Source organism: Crocodylus siamensis, chromosome 3, assembly GCF_052110815.1.
Source record: "Crocodylus siamensis isolate JL-2025a chromosome 3, ASM5211081v1, whole genome shotgun sequence".
In the NCBI taxonomy this organism is placed as follows: Eukaryota; Metazoa; Chordata; order Crocodylia; family Crocodylidae; genus Crocodylus; species Crocodylus siamensis.
Genome location: NC_143397.1, coordinates 194,191,232 through 194,207,484, shown reverse-complemented (window position 1 = coordinate 194,207,484; position 16,253 = coordinate 194,191,232). Strand labels below are relative to the sequence as shown.

Sequence of the window (16,253 nt, the reverse complement as noted above, 5' to 3'; positions counted from 1 at the left end):
CCTTTTGTAGCCATGACTGAAAATTAACTCTGAGTTTGACCATTGCACTCTGGAAAGAGTTCCCCAGTTTTGAAGGGCTGACTTTTTCATAGTTTCATAATTTCATAGTTGTTAGGGGCTGGAAGGGAGCTTACAGATCATTGGGTACAGCCCCCTTCCTGCACTTGGTCAGGAAGGACTACTGTGGGGCAAGGTGTGTGGTATATGAGTAAATATGGTGTTTCAATCTGGGGTGTTGTATGCACAGAGTGGTTGTGCTGTGCTTCACTGCAGCATTCCCTAACATTGTCCTTTGACAGTATGTACATACCTTGCACCCACCTGGCTTCGAATGCCTGCTCACAGGCTGCCTTGGCCCGGACAGCAGAGGGTGTACGCTCTCTAATTTTGCGGGTTCCCTGAGGTGGGCTTTGTGAGTTGTCCTGCTGGCCTTCCCCAAACTCTTCTGCCACATCTTTGCATGTTACGTCACTGTGAGGTTCAGCCTCGAAACTGACCACTCCACTTGCGGGATGTTCTTGGGGCTCCACCTCCCCATACACCCCAGCCTTACACCAGCCTCCTGCGGGGTGCCAAATGTTGACACGACTGCCGTTCCAGTGTGGCTGTTCCTTGTGCCCTGTGGTCTCCCCTTTTCTCCTTGGGGAAGGATACTTAGCCAGCCCAAACTCTGGGCCTGAGAACCCCTTTGAGCCAGTTGGCTCTCTTCTTGGGGCTTAAGGGTGCCCCTGCCAAGCAGGGGTATAGAAATGAAACGAAGAAAAGGAAATAAAGGAAAAAGGACCCGAAAGGGGTCTTCCTGTCTGGTATCCTACCGGTTGGCTTTCCCAACCATCCTGCTCGAAGTTGGCAGTTCTCCCCCAACACTGGTCCTGCAGTGTCCCTCTCTTCCCTCCACCCCTAGCCTGGCTCCTAACCTGGTACCAAAGGAGTTCAAATGGGAAGACCTCCACTTCCCTGAGCTTGGTTTTCACCTCTTCATTGTGTTCACCGAATTGGCCATGCCACCACTTGGCGTCTTCTCTGATGAACTTCTTTAATGACACAAAGGGGAAGTCACTCCCAGTGTTGCACCCTTCCCAGGGCTCAATCTCAGTGCCCATGGTGTGGGGAGCTCTCGCTGCTTCCCCAGCTGTCCAACGTCTGGGCGCTCCCTATGCATGTTATTTCCGCCTGTTGCCAGCACAGAGAGCCTCCGCCTCCTCACTGGCTCTCCCCTCCCTACTGCCAGCAGCTACTTTTATCCCTGCCGGCTGGTGCATTCTTATGACATCACCCGCCAGCCTTAATTGCGCAGGCTTTTCTCTTCTGTCTTCAGGCGTCACTCCTCTTGCAGGTAAGTGGTTATTTTGCATTTCTTTCTTTATTTTAGTGTTTCTGCCCACGCCGAGCCCTGCGGGCAGGGCTTCCTGGTCCCGCTTCTCACTATCCCCGGGACATACCTAAACTCCTGGTGGTGGATTTTTGTGAAAGAAGAGCATTTAAAAACTTGTATGCCACCTCCATGAGGAATTTGAGAATAATTCCATTAAAACAATATTACTACCTAAATTTGTGACAAAGCTTTGGAAGGTGATATATATAGATATGGATGATTTATTTATGATTAATATATGAATTATTTATTGCCGCATAGTTTGTGTGCTATATTAGAGCTTGTATTAAGTGACAGCTTGAGTCACCTCTATATATATATATATAAAAATAAATATATATGAGATATAGATAGATATAGATGACTTAAGTTGTCACTTAATACAAGCTCTAATATGGCACACAAACTGCAGCAATAAATAAGGACAAGGATGATTCAGTTATATAAACTGACTTGGTTGTTTGGTTAAGTTGGGTTTATTTGAACAATGTGTACTTTAGCAGTGCCCAAAGTGCACAGTTTAGGGATGAAAACATGCAGGTTATACTTATGACAGGGAGATGTATTAAAAAAACAATGATTCACCAAAAGACTTAGGGTCACTCTTTATAGCCAGTTAAATGAGTTCCTAGTATGCTGCTGTAGCTAAGAGGGAGTTTTGGACCTACAAGCATGGAAATATCAAATAGGAGAAGACAGTAGTATCTCTGCATGTACATTAGTAAGACTATTACCAGAACACTATTCAGGACTGGTAACCACACTTCAGAGGTGGCACTGAAAATTAGAAAATATATACAGAATGTTGAGAACCTAAAAGCTCAGTCTGTAGCTATCCAAGATTAAGAGGGAATTTGTTCACAGTTTACAAAATCCCATGTAAGAGATGTAGGAAATAACACTTTAATTTACTGTAAAAAATTAGTAATAGATTAATTCAGACTAGAAATAAGGTAGCAGGCTATTTAACAGTGAGTGTAATTAACCAAGACTGAAAAAACATGCTCTGGTAAATGGCGGATTCTACATTATTATTTTAAGGCCTTTAACAACAAAACTGGATGTTTTCTGAAAGGGTTGTTGCAACTGAATCAGAAGTTCTGGCCTTGATGCAGAAATTACTGGATGAAATTATTTGGGTTCTGCTATGCAGAAGGTCAAAGATAATCAAAACAGTCCATCCTGGCCTCCAGATCTATGAAATCTTGAAAAATAGTTGAACTATTCTTTCTTAGAACTGTGCTTTAGTCTTAAGTTTAGATTTGCTGCTTATCACAATAGAATGACATACAAGGCGAAATGTCTTGCCAAGGATTTCATTTTCCATAATCTCATTTTCATAATCTTCCCTATTTTTCTTCCTTTTTTTTTTTTTTTGGTTGTTCTTGTTTAGAGGTGTAGCATTTTTTGAAAAGTAAGTATGCTATGATCTCTTTAGCTATAATTATTACTTTAAAAAAAACAGGTTGAGATTTTGTGGATGGCTATAAGGTTTTTATCTTTGATTTCTGTGCTTTTCTGAAATTTAATTTGGAGGTCAGAAAGGATCACCGACTTGGCCTATATACTGTTAAAAAACGTAATCAGATAGTTATGACTTCAGATTTGTTTCATTTTACCTGCAGCTGCATACCCTTATCCATAACTTACTGCAGTGTATTTTTTATTAGAGTACTTTCAAGTGACTAAAAAGAACAGAAACAAGGCATGGCAGGATAATTGTGTCTCATTAATTGCACATCTCAGGTGTGCTCCAGGGAATGATGCCAAAGTTAGATTGTCTTCTACCCACTGAGAAGTGCAATAATAGTACAGAAATACTTCCCTCTCATGTCCTTATTGTGTTTATAAAGTGGCACTGTGATGGCAAAGGAAGGAAAATTATTAAAATGACTGCGTAGCCTGTATTCTGACAGGCTTATGTCACGTATCCATGCCACTGCTTTTCTGAAATTTCCCTGCTACCAACTTCCCATTCATTTCTCAAAATTCTCGTGCTTTTAATAATAATTCAAGCAAAGTACTATAAGTTTCATTTTCCAAATTTATCTCAGTGTTTTCTTGGCAGGTACTTAACAATTTCCATTCCACTTCTAAACGCTAATACAACCAACTTCTGGTCATTCTAGGTAAAGGCATTCTAGTTTGATCGGGGGGTGAGAGGGGGGTTCATTTGTGTCAGTACATCCAAGAAAACATCGAAAAATAGTACCATTATATACATTTTATAAATGAGATGTATATGCTGTGCATGTAATGACATAATATATCCAATAAAATCCCTTTTAAAAGAAACACAATCTTCCAGTTTGGGGGGAAATTTTGAAAAAGGTAGCTTCGACAGCCTTACATGGGTGTCAGTACGCCATAGAAGCTTGGGTGAGAGTGGGCTGTTTCCTGTTTATCTTAAGTAGTTGGTTGGTTTGAAGGGTTAGGTGGAAGCTGACTCTACTAATGTTTCACGGATCAAACAGGATTTCTTTGGACTGGGTACTTATTTGGTGCCCAGAAGCTCCATCCCTCCCTCTGTCTAGTTTCTCTAATGTATCCTATCACTAGATCTCCAGTTATGCTCTGAGCAGAGACAATAATGTTTTGGGGCAAAGAAAGAATTTCTAAAGCTGGCCATGTTTGGCATAGATTTTGTTAATACTAGTATGATCCCATTGTAAACTACTAATTTATAATGTGCTTTATTTAAGGCGTTATTTCTTCCCAAATATCTCCTTCTCACCAATTTTTCTAAACCACGGTATATGCATTTTGAGGAAGGTAGAATTGTGTGTATCTGTTGGTGAATACTAAGGTAACATTTAATTCTAAAATGACTTGCAGATGACTTTGTGTGCAGCTGTTTGTTTCCTATTCTTTCAGTTTAACTGTTGAAATTGTTATTTCTTATCTAGAATTTGAACAAACAAATGAATGCAAGTTAGTGGAGCTGGAGATTTATTGCAGACGAGGTGTCATGCATGTGTGACATGGCAGGAGGCACAATTTTTGGGATTGTGAATCTGCTCCCATGGTGCCTTTAAATGAATGTTTACCAGGGGCCTAAGAGTAATAAACTTACTCCTTTATTCAGGATACTAGCTGAACGCCCCCAGTGCTATTCTTGGAAAACCTGACCATGATATATAAAGGCATAACTATCATTTTAATCCTTGATACACTGTCAATCTCCCAAGTGGTTCTGTGACTACATTTTCAGATGTATGTTGAAATTTGTAAGACACTGGGAGAGGGTTGTATTTTTTTCAGAAACTGGATCAGTTATTTTCTCTGTAACATCTAATTTAACATATGGGGTCACATCTGTTAAAGGATTATTACAGTAGAAGAAAGCGATGTATTATTTATTAAAAGACCCCTGCAGGGAGATAGCAAGCTACATTTAAAATACAGACCTACTTGATGGTTGCATTGAGAGCTCCCAGATGAATGCTATAACATTGCAGCAGAGTGGGCAGATGAAAATAATTGCCCATTATATAATGTTTACTGTGTTTTGTATTAGTGCTTAGCAGCTGAATAATATTTGTATTAACAGTTTATTTCCATCTTTGCATATCGACTTCCTGCTGGTGTGCAGTTGATGTCTAATTCTAAGGGGAACAGAAAAATATTACTTCATTGAAATAGAGGTTAGGAGAAAAGATTTTTCCAGCTCCACATCCAAATCATATGCCAAGGGAAAAGATGACAGTCTTTATATCATAACAGTTCAATTTACAGTCCCTGGGGTCTACACTCATTCTCTTCTGGGCTGCTGTTTATTACATTATTGTTTGATCATCTGCCTCCTTTCTCATAGACAGGTAAACACCTCTGTCTTGCAGTTAGTAGGAATTACTCTTTTTCTGTGGAGCAAAGAAACTACCTATTCCCAGAAATATCCGAGAAGAATGAAAACCAAGATATAAATTAGCTGCTTCTCTGAATTTTAATACTAAACTGAAGCTCTCTTACTGATGCTAGTCAATTTCTTTGCAATCAGCCAGGGTTCCAGTGTGAATGGGATTCATGTCATAAAAACTACAGATTTAATTCTGAAAACACATAAATGTGGACAATGAATGTTTGTACAAAATATTTTGATTTGGGTTCTGAATACCATAAATAAATAAATGAAATATTTTGAAATACTTTTTAAAATCGAGTCATGTATTTGGAATACTAGAAATATATATATATTAGCTGAATATTTTTACCAAATCAGTTCTGGCATGAAAGGGTACAGCTAAATGTATACATTTTTTTTATTTTTATGTACCTTAATTCTTTCTTGTTAGCAGGTTTAAACCTAGAAGTGAAATGATAGTATGTGGTCCAATGGGAATTGAGAGACATTGCTTTTTTCTGGCTTATGTACTGTATGACCTTTGGCAAGCCACTTTACCTCTGGGCCTCTTTATCCCCTTCGTATCCTTTGACTGTTTAGATTATAAATTCATTATGGCAGAAGGCATGGCAGGGTGGCAACTTATAAACTAACTCATTCAGGCTCAAAACAGATGTTGCATTTGGTCCTGGCAAAATTGAGTCTGTGTTTTTCTCGACACAGAAATATCTTGGGATTGGCATGTACACACACTGCCCTTTTAATCAGGGTTTAGTGAGCAGCTGAATGCTCAATGATGCAATCCCAGGATAACCAATAAGACCAACTTTGCAATGTGTTGGGATAAATTGATAATACTTCTTAGCAATTTATACCAATGTTTTTAGGATGTGAACCCTTTTAGGATGTATCCCAGGACAACAGACATAAAATGGTTTATTCCAGGATAAATGCAACATCTATTTGTAGCCTCAGAGATGCACAAGCTTTTCTTGGCTAAAGGATACTTTATCAGATGCTATGAATGGCCTTGCAGAGATGGCCAGTGTTGCAATTAACAATGGGGTGCTTAGGAAGACTGACACGACATTTCCATCAATAATGAGCAGAAAGTCTTTATTAACTAAACTATCTATATAGGAAAATGACAGGTATGCTATTGCAATCTACAAGCAAAACGATCTATAATCAAGTCCAGTATATTTCTAGCCATAATAGTGGTTTTCTCACCAGCACAGGCAAGGAAGTGGTTCTAATCTTTCCAGCCTCTCACCAGGTGTGGATCTGTCACCCAGGGTGGTCAGCTGGACGCAGGTTATGATGGGTCAGTGTGGTGTTTCCCTTCTGAGATGAGCACCACTTGCTGCCGGTTACATCCTTCTCTTATACTCATTCTTCAAAGCATATTTTTCTTGATGGCAAAGCTGACCATGTGGAGGTAATTGTTTTTTGGTTGTGGAGTAAATGTTAGCCTTTTGGATCCATCTCTAGTTGTTGTGAGTGAAACTGACATGCACAAAATCCCTTGATCACTCTGGAGGTTTGTCAGTTGCTTAACTATAGTGTGGCTTGATTGCTTGAGCCCAACACCCTAAACTGGAGGTATACTACTTGTTTTAATTGCAGTAGGACTTGATTACTTGACCTGAGCACCTTAGACCTTGAATCGTAAGGCACTATATAGATTGTTGTGATAACAGGATGGAACCCAAAATATTTTCTGGTACAGACGCCTAGATTGGTGAGGGATCTGATGACAAGGAAGAGGCAATCACATTGAAAGGGAAACTTATTTATAATCAATTTAGAGTAGTTGGACATGGGATGTACTTGATACCAAGGTCAGAGATGAGATTAACTGTATTATGTTTCACGTGGTCCCAGCCATGAGTTTACATTCTTGTGCAAAAGGGCACTGATATTATAATTTAGTCATTTGAATACTGCACATAGGCCCAGACAATCTCAGTGTCTAGCAGCCAGGGTACTAAACAGAAAGAAACAGTCACTCAAATACTTCGCATTTGAACATCCTTATCCTATCCATTGTATTTACAAATACAGTGTTAATGATTTGAGATTTCTTTTTAAAGTTTTTTCTCTGTCCTGATAGTAAGTGCTAAGTAGGAATAAATGTTAATATTTTGTATAATGTATCTTTCTTATAAAATAGTTCTTGAAAGCCAATGACTTCATACATTACAGTTATTGAATTGTAATAAGTATCAGTAGAGCTATAATACTAACTATAGCACCTTTTGCTTAAGCATCTGAAAGTACTTTATTTCATTAAAACTTCACAGCAAGCACATACAATGGGTACAGGAATACCATTGGGATTGTTTTATCTACCACTTGAATTCTGCAAACTCTGCAATGAAATATAGCATCTTTTTAATTATGCAAATTAATGCCACAGACCTGTTTAAAAAGGAAGCATTAAAGAAGGAGCTTTTCATTTGAAACTCTAGGGAGTATGCAAAATGGAATCACCTGTGTTAGAATTAGACTAAGACAAATAAGTGTTACTTGAAGAGTGCTAAAAAGTCTAATGATCAGAGGTGGTCAGGACAGCACTCGTTTATAAACATTACTATGTAACAATGCTCTCTTCACGACTGGTCCCCTTAACTAATACTGGCTCACTGGTTTATTACTGACTTAGGCCCTTATCCTTTTGTCGGACACCACAGGCACAAAAGAGTTTTCTGCAGAGCTTCTTGCAAAATCAGGACTGGAGAAAGAATCACGTAATTTGTTCAGCCGCTGACACAACATCTTGCCGCACAAATGTGTTCTCTAAACAGCACACAATGAGGGCTTAAAAACAGGATAAAATATTTTCTATAATGGATTTCCATCAGTTAAGTTTATAACAGTTTTATAGCTATACTGCTTAGTGTTACATTATGCAAATTTGGTCAAGCTCTCTCCTCAGCCCCAGACAAAATGATGTTTGTCTTTTAGACTTATGTATTTCCTTCATTGTAAAAACGATTGCTGTTTTAAGTTGCTACAGAAATAGTAAGTTGGGTCTCTGTCATTTTCTTGATGGCTTACTCTTCAAAGAGAAAGCAAAGAAGTAATTAGATGTAATTGAAATAATAATATATGCAACTAATTACAAACTAAATAAATGACCAGTTGTGCATACTCTCCGAATTTCTCTGGAATTCTTACTAGTAGAAAGGCGGCTCATAAACGTGTTCCAGTCCCCTGGCTGGAGAGTTTACACAAGCAAACTTTCTAGCCAGGAAGCATCAGTGGTCTGCTCCCTGGGCTATCCCTACCCTTAAGGGAACCCATTACTTAACAGCTTGTCCTCTCCCCTGCTTAGGAATGGGGCAGGCTGTTGAGAGGCAGACCCTCCCACACTGGCTTTTAAATCCCCATTTGGGCTGCATACAGGCAAGGAATTGCCTGATTTAAAGCCAGAGGAATGGGGAAACAGTCCTAGGCTCCCTAGTTTTTAAATCATCAAGTGTGACACCTAGCAGGGCAGCACATGCAACATTTGAAGCCTGCAGGAGTGGAAACGAGGGCAGGGAGAGAAGAGTGGAGCAGGATGGCAATTCCAGTTATCGCAACTGAAAGATTGTTCTGGCTGCTCCACTCCCCTCCCAGACCAGACTGGTAGGGGAGAGTACAAGCATTTATTCTTGTGAGAGTTTCTATCTCAGAGGAATATTGACACCTGGAAGATCTTTCTTCCAGAGGGGTCACATTCCCCACCAGGAGAAAATGAATGAACATTTCTATATTCATAGTTTCTACTAGAAGTAGAGCAATTCTCCCATTGGAAACATAACACGTGTACATGGCCTAAAATCTTTAATACATGTATAGAAATTGCTGCTACTGTCCACTGTTGTATCCTTTTTACTATGTACATCTCTATAATTTTGTGTGTATGTATTCACATAGTACCCCCAAATACAAGAGTGTTTAGGAACTATGTATATAAGGATTGGGACTGAGTCGTAGAAAACAATGAAGCAACTCTGAAAAAAGAAATCAGGGCAAAAGTGGACAGCCAGCTGAATATGAGCTCCTGATGTGATGCTGTGATTAACAGAGCTAATACAATCTATATATATATAGATATAATTATATATAATATATATAATTTATTTATTTTTTAAGGAATATCAAGCAGTAGAGGGGAGGGGACATTATTTCTGTATATAGAATTACTGGCACCATTACTGGACTACTGAGGGCAGTCTTCTGGCCACTCTTCCATAAAAGATATTGAAAAATTCCAAAAGGTTACAGCTGAAAAAAGGGAAAGGAAATATTTTAGTGAGAAAAAAAATTAAGAAAGCTGCAAAAGTGGTTTGGGTTTTGGTAAATATGCTTTTATAAGGACAGACTAAAGAAGCTTCTTTTATTTAGTGTATCAATAGTTTTCCTAGTGCAGGGTCCTTTAATGTGGCAAATAAAAATGTAACAAATCTAGTGGTTGGAAGCTGATGCTAGAAAATTTGGAGTCAAATGGGAGTGCAACTGTCTAACAGTGAAGTTATTAACCACTGAAAGGAAAAACTTAGGAAGGATTCAGATTTGTCTTCCATAACTTGAAGCCTTTACATCAAGATTGGTTTCTAAATCTTCTGAAGGTAATGGGCGCATCCAGGCATGTGTGGATGTTTGGCTTCCTGGGCAGAAGTAGTGGCAGTGCACTTTGCACCACCGCGTCTTGTCCCTGGGGAATGCCTGTGCCACACGCACTTTGATATGTGGCAAGTTGCCCCAGGTGGGGTAGGGAATGATGCGGCCAGCACTGTGCTAGCCCCACCAGCCTTACCTAGGGTACTGGGGGCCTCCCGGGCCCGCAGCCACGGTGATTCTGCTGTCTGGAGCATGGCTTTGGGAGGCCTGGCTCCACTTTTTTCAGCAGCACATGCTGACCAAATGTCCATTGCTCCGGTTTTTTTTTCATGTTTGTTTTGTTTGTTTGTTTGTTTGTTGACCCCTGGATATCCAGAGGTCAAAAAAAAACATGGAACTAAACCTGGTGCAGTGCACACTCAGGCTGCATGCCCTTGCAGGGCAGAGAACATTGGACTATGAGGTATGTGGTGCTGCAAATGTGTTTGCAGTGCCACATACTGCACGACCATGCTCTTTTTGTGCTTGTATCTTGAAAAAGCCCTCATTTTGTAGTAAAATGTATAAAAGGTTGTTACAAGATTTAATTTTTAAAAGCCACTTAATTTTTACATGCTTATTTCTTTTGTAAAAAAAAAAATCACTGTATCATGGGTAATCTACCTTGAACTTGAACAGTTGAGCAGAATACCCTCTGCTATTGCTGCTTCCAAGGATTTGGAGTGCAATCATGCCTGATTTTGTTTTTTTACTGACATGTATATCCAGTCTTTGCCACAAAGAGTTCAGAATGTAGGTTATAACAATGAGAAATGGGTCAGGCAAACAGGAAAGAGAAAATGGGTTGTTGAGAGAACAGTAAAATATGAAAACAATGCAATTAAGATATGGCGATATTGAAGAAGAGAAAAAATTATTGTTAGGGAATGCCGGCAAGATTTAGCAGACTTCATCCAGAAACAAAGGTAGCAGATGCAAAGTCAGCCAGGGTGTTGAAATGGGAAAGAGTAGAAGAGAAAGGTAAAGAAGTGTGGAGTGGGACAAGTGGAGAAAGGGTATAGAGTGGTAACAATATATATCTTCTCCTTTCTTCGTCTGATTATCTTTTGATGGCACCAAGAAATGTAGCTTTTGTTCTTGAATTTCTGTTGATGTTGTGTAATGGTTGTTTTATATTGAATACTTGTTAGAAATTCCATCAGTCAACTGGTGTGCATTTAATTTTTTATGTATGAAGATATTTAATCATAGGTGTAACTGTAGAAATGATTAATGCCACCTTTCAATGAATACATTCATAATACGAAAGGAAGACACGATATCAGCATGGAAAATAACAATTTTCCTAATGTTTTTATAAACGTTTTTCTTGTTGGACTAATTAGGCTGTTTAACAACATTTGAACACGCAAGCTAGAAAATGTCGTGTCTAAAAATCCATTTAGGTGAACAGTTATTCCATTTGTTATGAACACATGCCAGCTCTCTTTTTCCTCATACATTCTGAAACCATCTTATTTGAGAATTGTCTCACCACAACAATACTGTCTGGAAACGTTCAACCAGCCAGCTGTGAAATCCCAACAAAAGTCCTGACTTTTGTGTTTTAAATCTCTTTTAGCTAAGAAGAAGAAACCAAAACTCTTGAACAAGTTTGATAAAACCATTAAAGCTGAACTTGATGCTGCTGAAAAGCTGCGTAAAAAGGTAGCATTTGAATTCTTCTTTCACACATTGCAAACAAACAAGCATAAAAAGTAACCTGCAAATATTAGATTGTTTCTGTGTAAGTCCTCTTTTTTTTTCCAAACCAAATATTCAGGCTTTACTTCAGGAAAAGCTCTCTTCAGTTCTGTCCTTCGAAGATGGCATGTTCACACTTCACCATGATGGTGAAATGTTTTAGGACATGTCTCAGTATTTGCACGATGCTTGCCAGAGATGGCCTGAGGCCCCCACAGCTCTGCCTCAAGTCAGTCTATTCACCCAGGAAACGTTTGCTGAGCTTGTCTAGTGCACTCAGAATACTGAGGTGACTAAACCCTGACAGTGTCCAGAAAAGAGTACTGTTGGAAACCCTGTCACCATCTGGCATGCTGGTTACAGCTGCATTTGGGATATGATGAGATGCTTGCCTGGATCATCTCTAAATACAAGGGTCGTTGTCTCCACAGTTCTTGAGATTTGTATGTTCTGTAAATGTACTGGAGCTTCAAGCCCTCCAACTGATGTGTGTGGAGTTTTTCCCAGTTGTGCAGCACTTGTTTGCTTATCGATATACCACCTTTGTGAGAATCTGGTAACAGATCTTTGCTGCAAGAGATAATGCAAAGTTCCTTAATTTCTGTTCTGGAGAGGGCATGTTCCCTACCTGATGCCTTCCTCCTAGAATCACATTATACATTTTCCCATGAATATTACTAATTTTGGTGGTAAGGGGGTGATTGCCTGTCTTGGACAAGACTTGTCTTGGCTCATTCAGAGAAAGCATGTGACCAAGAACACTCTCAGCCAAAGTCATGCCTACACAGTCTCCAAACAAGCTCTCACTTCACAGAGACTTGTAACACTTTTTGCTACAACTGACAGTATTGATGCTAGTTGGATGATTAACTTGAAGGACTGATTGTCCTTTGTCCAGGCAATCCTGGTACAAAACAGAAAACCATCTACATGGAACACTTCCAGATGAAAGAGATTGTCCATATGTGGAGTCAAATCAGACCAACCTGGTGGCCTTCTACGACCAGGTCACCAAATCCTTAGATGCAGGGGTAGCAGTGGAAATAGTCTTTCTGGACTTTTGGAAGGCCTTCGACACTGTCTCTCACCCAGTTCTCATTAAAAAACTGGGGGACTGTGGTGTTGACACCTACACAGTCAACTGAGTCGCCAACTGGCTGGAGGGCCACACCCAGAGGGTGGTGGTGGACGGGTCATTTTCCACCTGGAGGGATGTGGGCAGTGGGGGTTCCCAGGGCTCGGTCCTCGGACCCGCACTGTTCAACATCTTCATCAGTGACTTGGATGAGGGAGCAAAAAGCACCCTGTTCAGATTTGCTGATGACACTAAGATGTGAGGGGATGTGGGCACGCTAGAAGGAAGGAATAGGCTGCAATCAGACCTAGACAGGTTACAGGGGTGGGCGGAGGAGAACAGGAGGGATTCAACACTGACAAGTGCAAGGTGATGCACCTGGGGAGGAAGAACCAGCAGCATACCTACAGGCTGGGGAACTCCCTTCTTGTCAGTGCAGAGGCAGAAAAGGATCTTGGAGTCATCATTGATGCCAAGATGAACATGGGCTGGCAGTGTGGGGATGCAGTCAGGAAGGCCAACCGCACCTTGTCATGCATCCACAGATGCATCTCAAGCAGGTCCAAGGAGGTGATACTCCCCCTCTATGTGGCACTGGTCAGGCTGCAGCTGGAGTACTGTGTCCAGTTCTGGGCACTGCACTTCAAGAGGGATGTGGACAACATGGAAGGGTCCAGAGCAGGGCCACTCACTTGATCAGGGGGCAGCAGGGCAGGCCCTATGAAGAGAGACTACAGGACGTGAACCTGTTCAGCCTCCACAAGAGAAGGCTGAGGGGGGATTATATTGGCCTGTTACAAACTAGTCAGAGGAGACCAGCAGGCAAGGGGGAGTCCCTGTTCCCCTGAGCACTACCAGGAGTGACTAGAAATAACAGTCACAAACTGGCAGAGGGTAGATTCAGACTAGACATCAGCAGACACTACTTCACTGTCAGGGCATCTAGGACCTGTAACCAACTTCCAAGCGAAGTGGTGCTGGCTCCTACCCTGGGGGTCTTTAAAACAAGGCTAGACAATAACTTTGCTGGGATTGTTTGACCCCAGTACTCTTTCCTGCCATGGCAGGGGGTCGGACTTGATGATCTGCTCAGGTCCCTTCCGAACCTACTAACTAGGAAACTATGAAATGAGACCTAGTGCCTAAAACTAGATATCTAACCCAAGATTAAGTTTGTTACTACAATTGGAAAGTTCAGATTTCCCCTGCAGTCAAGGTCCAGTAGTGCATCACCCTCCAATACAGATGCTCTCCCTCTGATGGTGCTGAAATGTTTTTAAAGGTCTGATCCATGCCTGCCTACAGTGCACAGAACTTGCTCTTATTTGAGACTTTTACAACATCCTTCTGAAATTCATGGACCCACTTCTTGAGCCCCTTTTGGAGTGCTCAATTAACCATCTCACCTTCAGAATCTCCCTAGGCCAAGAGATACTTCCCCGTATATCTTGTTTCAGAATGATTGACTGGTAGGGCCTCATGCAAAATTCTTATTCCCAGATGTGATTTGAGTTGCACTTTTCCCATTTGTATGGCTGCAGAGAACGGGACTAGGAGCAATGGTGTCAAATTGCAGCAGGCGAAACTTTAGTTTGGATATTAGGAAGAACATTTAACTGTGAGTGTGGTTAAGCACTTGAACAGGCTGTCCAGAAGGACTGTGAAATCTTCATCCTTAGATATTTTAACATGCATATTAGAGAAACATTTGACTGGGATTGTTTAGTCAGGAAGATCCTGCCTTTAGCAGGATGTTGGACTAGATGGTCTCCTGAGGTCGCTTCCAATCCTACTTTTCTGATTCTGTCATCAGCCTTCTTTGTAAAAGCACCTTAAGATCTACAAGTTAAGTGCTATGTAAAAACTAGGTGTTTATTATGAGTAAACCAATATACCTGTGTTCTTCCTTAAGCCACATTTCATACATGAAGAAAAGAAATCTTCACACCATAAATGTATCTCATACACTTTGGTCTTACACTAACAGGACTGAATCTTTCAGGTTGTCCCCACGTCTGTTCATGATGCTTGGTAGGTAGCTATTTCAGAGGCCAAGACATTTCATCAAAAATGCTAAGGACTAGACTAGTTTCACCTTACGCACCTAAATAGTAGTTTGCCACCCATATAAATACCAAACAAATTTTGGCACATATGCACATTTTGCAATTCTACCTGCAATGCTGTAGTCAGCATGTATTCCAATGATTCTCTGCAAGCCAGTTTTAAGAATTCTCTGATACCATGGACTTTGAATTGTGAAGGAACTGATTAGGTTTGCAGCCACCCCACCCTTTGTAGCCTCCTCATACAGGGAGATACAGAACACTTGTGCAGTCCCAATGACCAGAGCTATTCAGACTATTCCAAGCAGACATGAAACATGCATACAGGGAGATCTACACTAGAATCTCTACTATGGTCCCTGAAAGAGTTATATGAAGTAAAAATACATATGTGGAAATGAAAATTCTAGCTAGAACCTTCTGTTTCTTATGCTTTGTTTTTCAGTTCTTTGATCACCCATATCTGACAATATTTAATTTTTAATTTATATGTTTTCAGCTAATTGAAAGAAAATGTGTAAGACAGACAAAGCTATTGTTTTTAACCAAGATTATTGTTTTATATCTAATCAGAATAATAAATTTCCCCGCAACAAGAAAGCAATAAATAATGTGCGAGAGAGAAACCTCTTATTCAGTAATATGAAATCATGTGTTTCTGTTTTTGTTTCATTTACCTGGGAGTATTAATCATGAAACACAATTCATCCCTTAGGATAAATGTTTGCCTACAAGATGCAACAAATATTTTAAAAAATCCTTCTTGTAGGGTAAAGTTGAAGAAGCACTGAAGGCGTTTGAAGCCTTAGTGAACAAGTATCCACAAAGTCCACGAGGAAGATATGGCAAAGCACAGGTACCAGTGAAATGGTTATAAATGTAAAACTAATAATCAGAGTTTATCTAATTATGAATTCCTGTGTGCAAAGTAGTCTGTTTCTATAGTTGTGTACAATGGTCTTGGTTTTGTTTAAATTCAAACCATTTCTTTTCTATCCACTCTCCTAAAAATGAAGGCACTGGAAAATAAGCTTACTTCGTAATAATTTAGTGGCTTGATATGATGCCTACAAAAAGAAATAATCATTTTATTTTCATAAAGCACAAGAGAATCCCATAGGACTAGGTGTAATAAAAGCCTATTTGAACTCATATTAATCAGGATGAGCAAAATGAAAACATCACAGTAGAAAGGAATTGTGCTGTGCTACAATTAATGAGGCATTTGAATTGGAATCACAACCAGTTTCTCTTGGTTAATAATAATCATTCTAGAACCAAAACACAGCTATCCAGACAGGTTATGTACAGACACTAGTATGCCGTGGATCAAATTTTCTGAGTGTAAAAGGGTGAAATTTCATTGAGTTTATTGCAGTTAAACCCTTTTTTTCCAGAAGATGTGTCCTGTGCATAAGTGATCTCCAAAAAATGAACAAATGAACTCCTAAGTTCACTAATATACACCTATTGTGTTTAAAACTTTTTAAGTTAATGCAGTATTGCTATAAAATAATGAATCTAGATTGATTGACTTGTTTC

At 39.9% G+C, this 16,253-nt stretch overlaps 1 protein-coding gene across 5 annotated transcripts in view; it reads left to right on the top strand.

Annotated features, from left to right (window-relative positions):
• ASPH (aspartate beta-hydroxylase) overlaps nucleotides 1-16,253 on the top strand; it is a 202,911-nt gene that overhangs the window by 141,447 nt on the left and 45,211 nt on the right. For all 5 annotated transcript variants that reach the window (XM_090040051.1, XM_090040049.1, XM_090040047.1 and 2 more), the window contains 2 exons: nucleotides 11,449-11,534; nucleotides 15,481-15,567. In XM_090040051.1, the coding sequence (XP_089896177.1) occupies nucleotides 11,449-11,534; nucleotides 15,481-15,567 (173 nt within the window). The remainder of the gene's footprint in view (nucleotides 1-11,448; nucleotides 11,535-15,480; nucleotides 15,568-16,253) is intronic.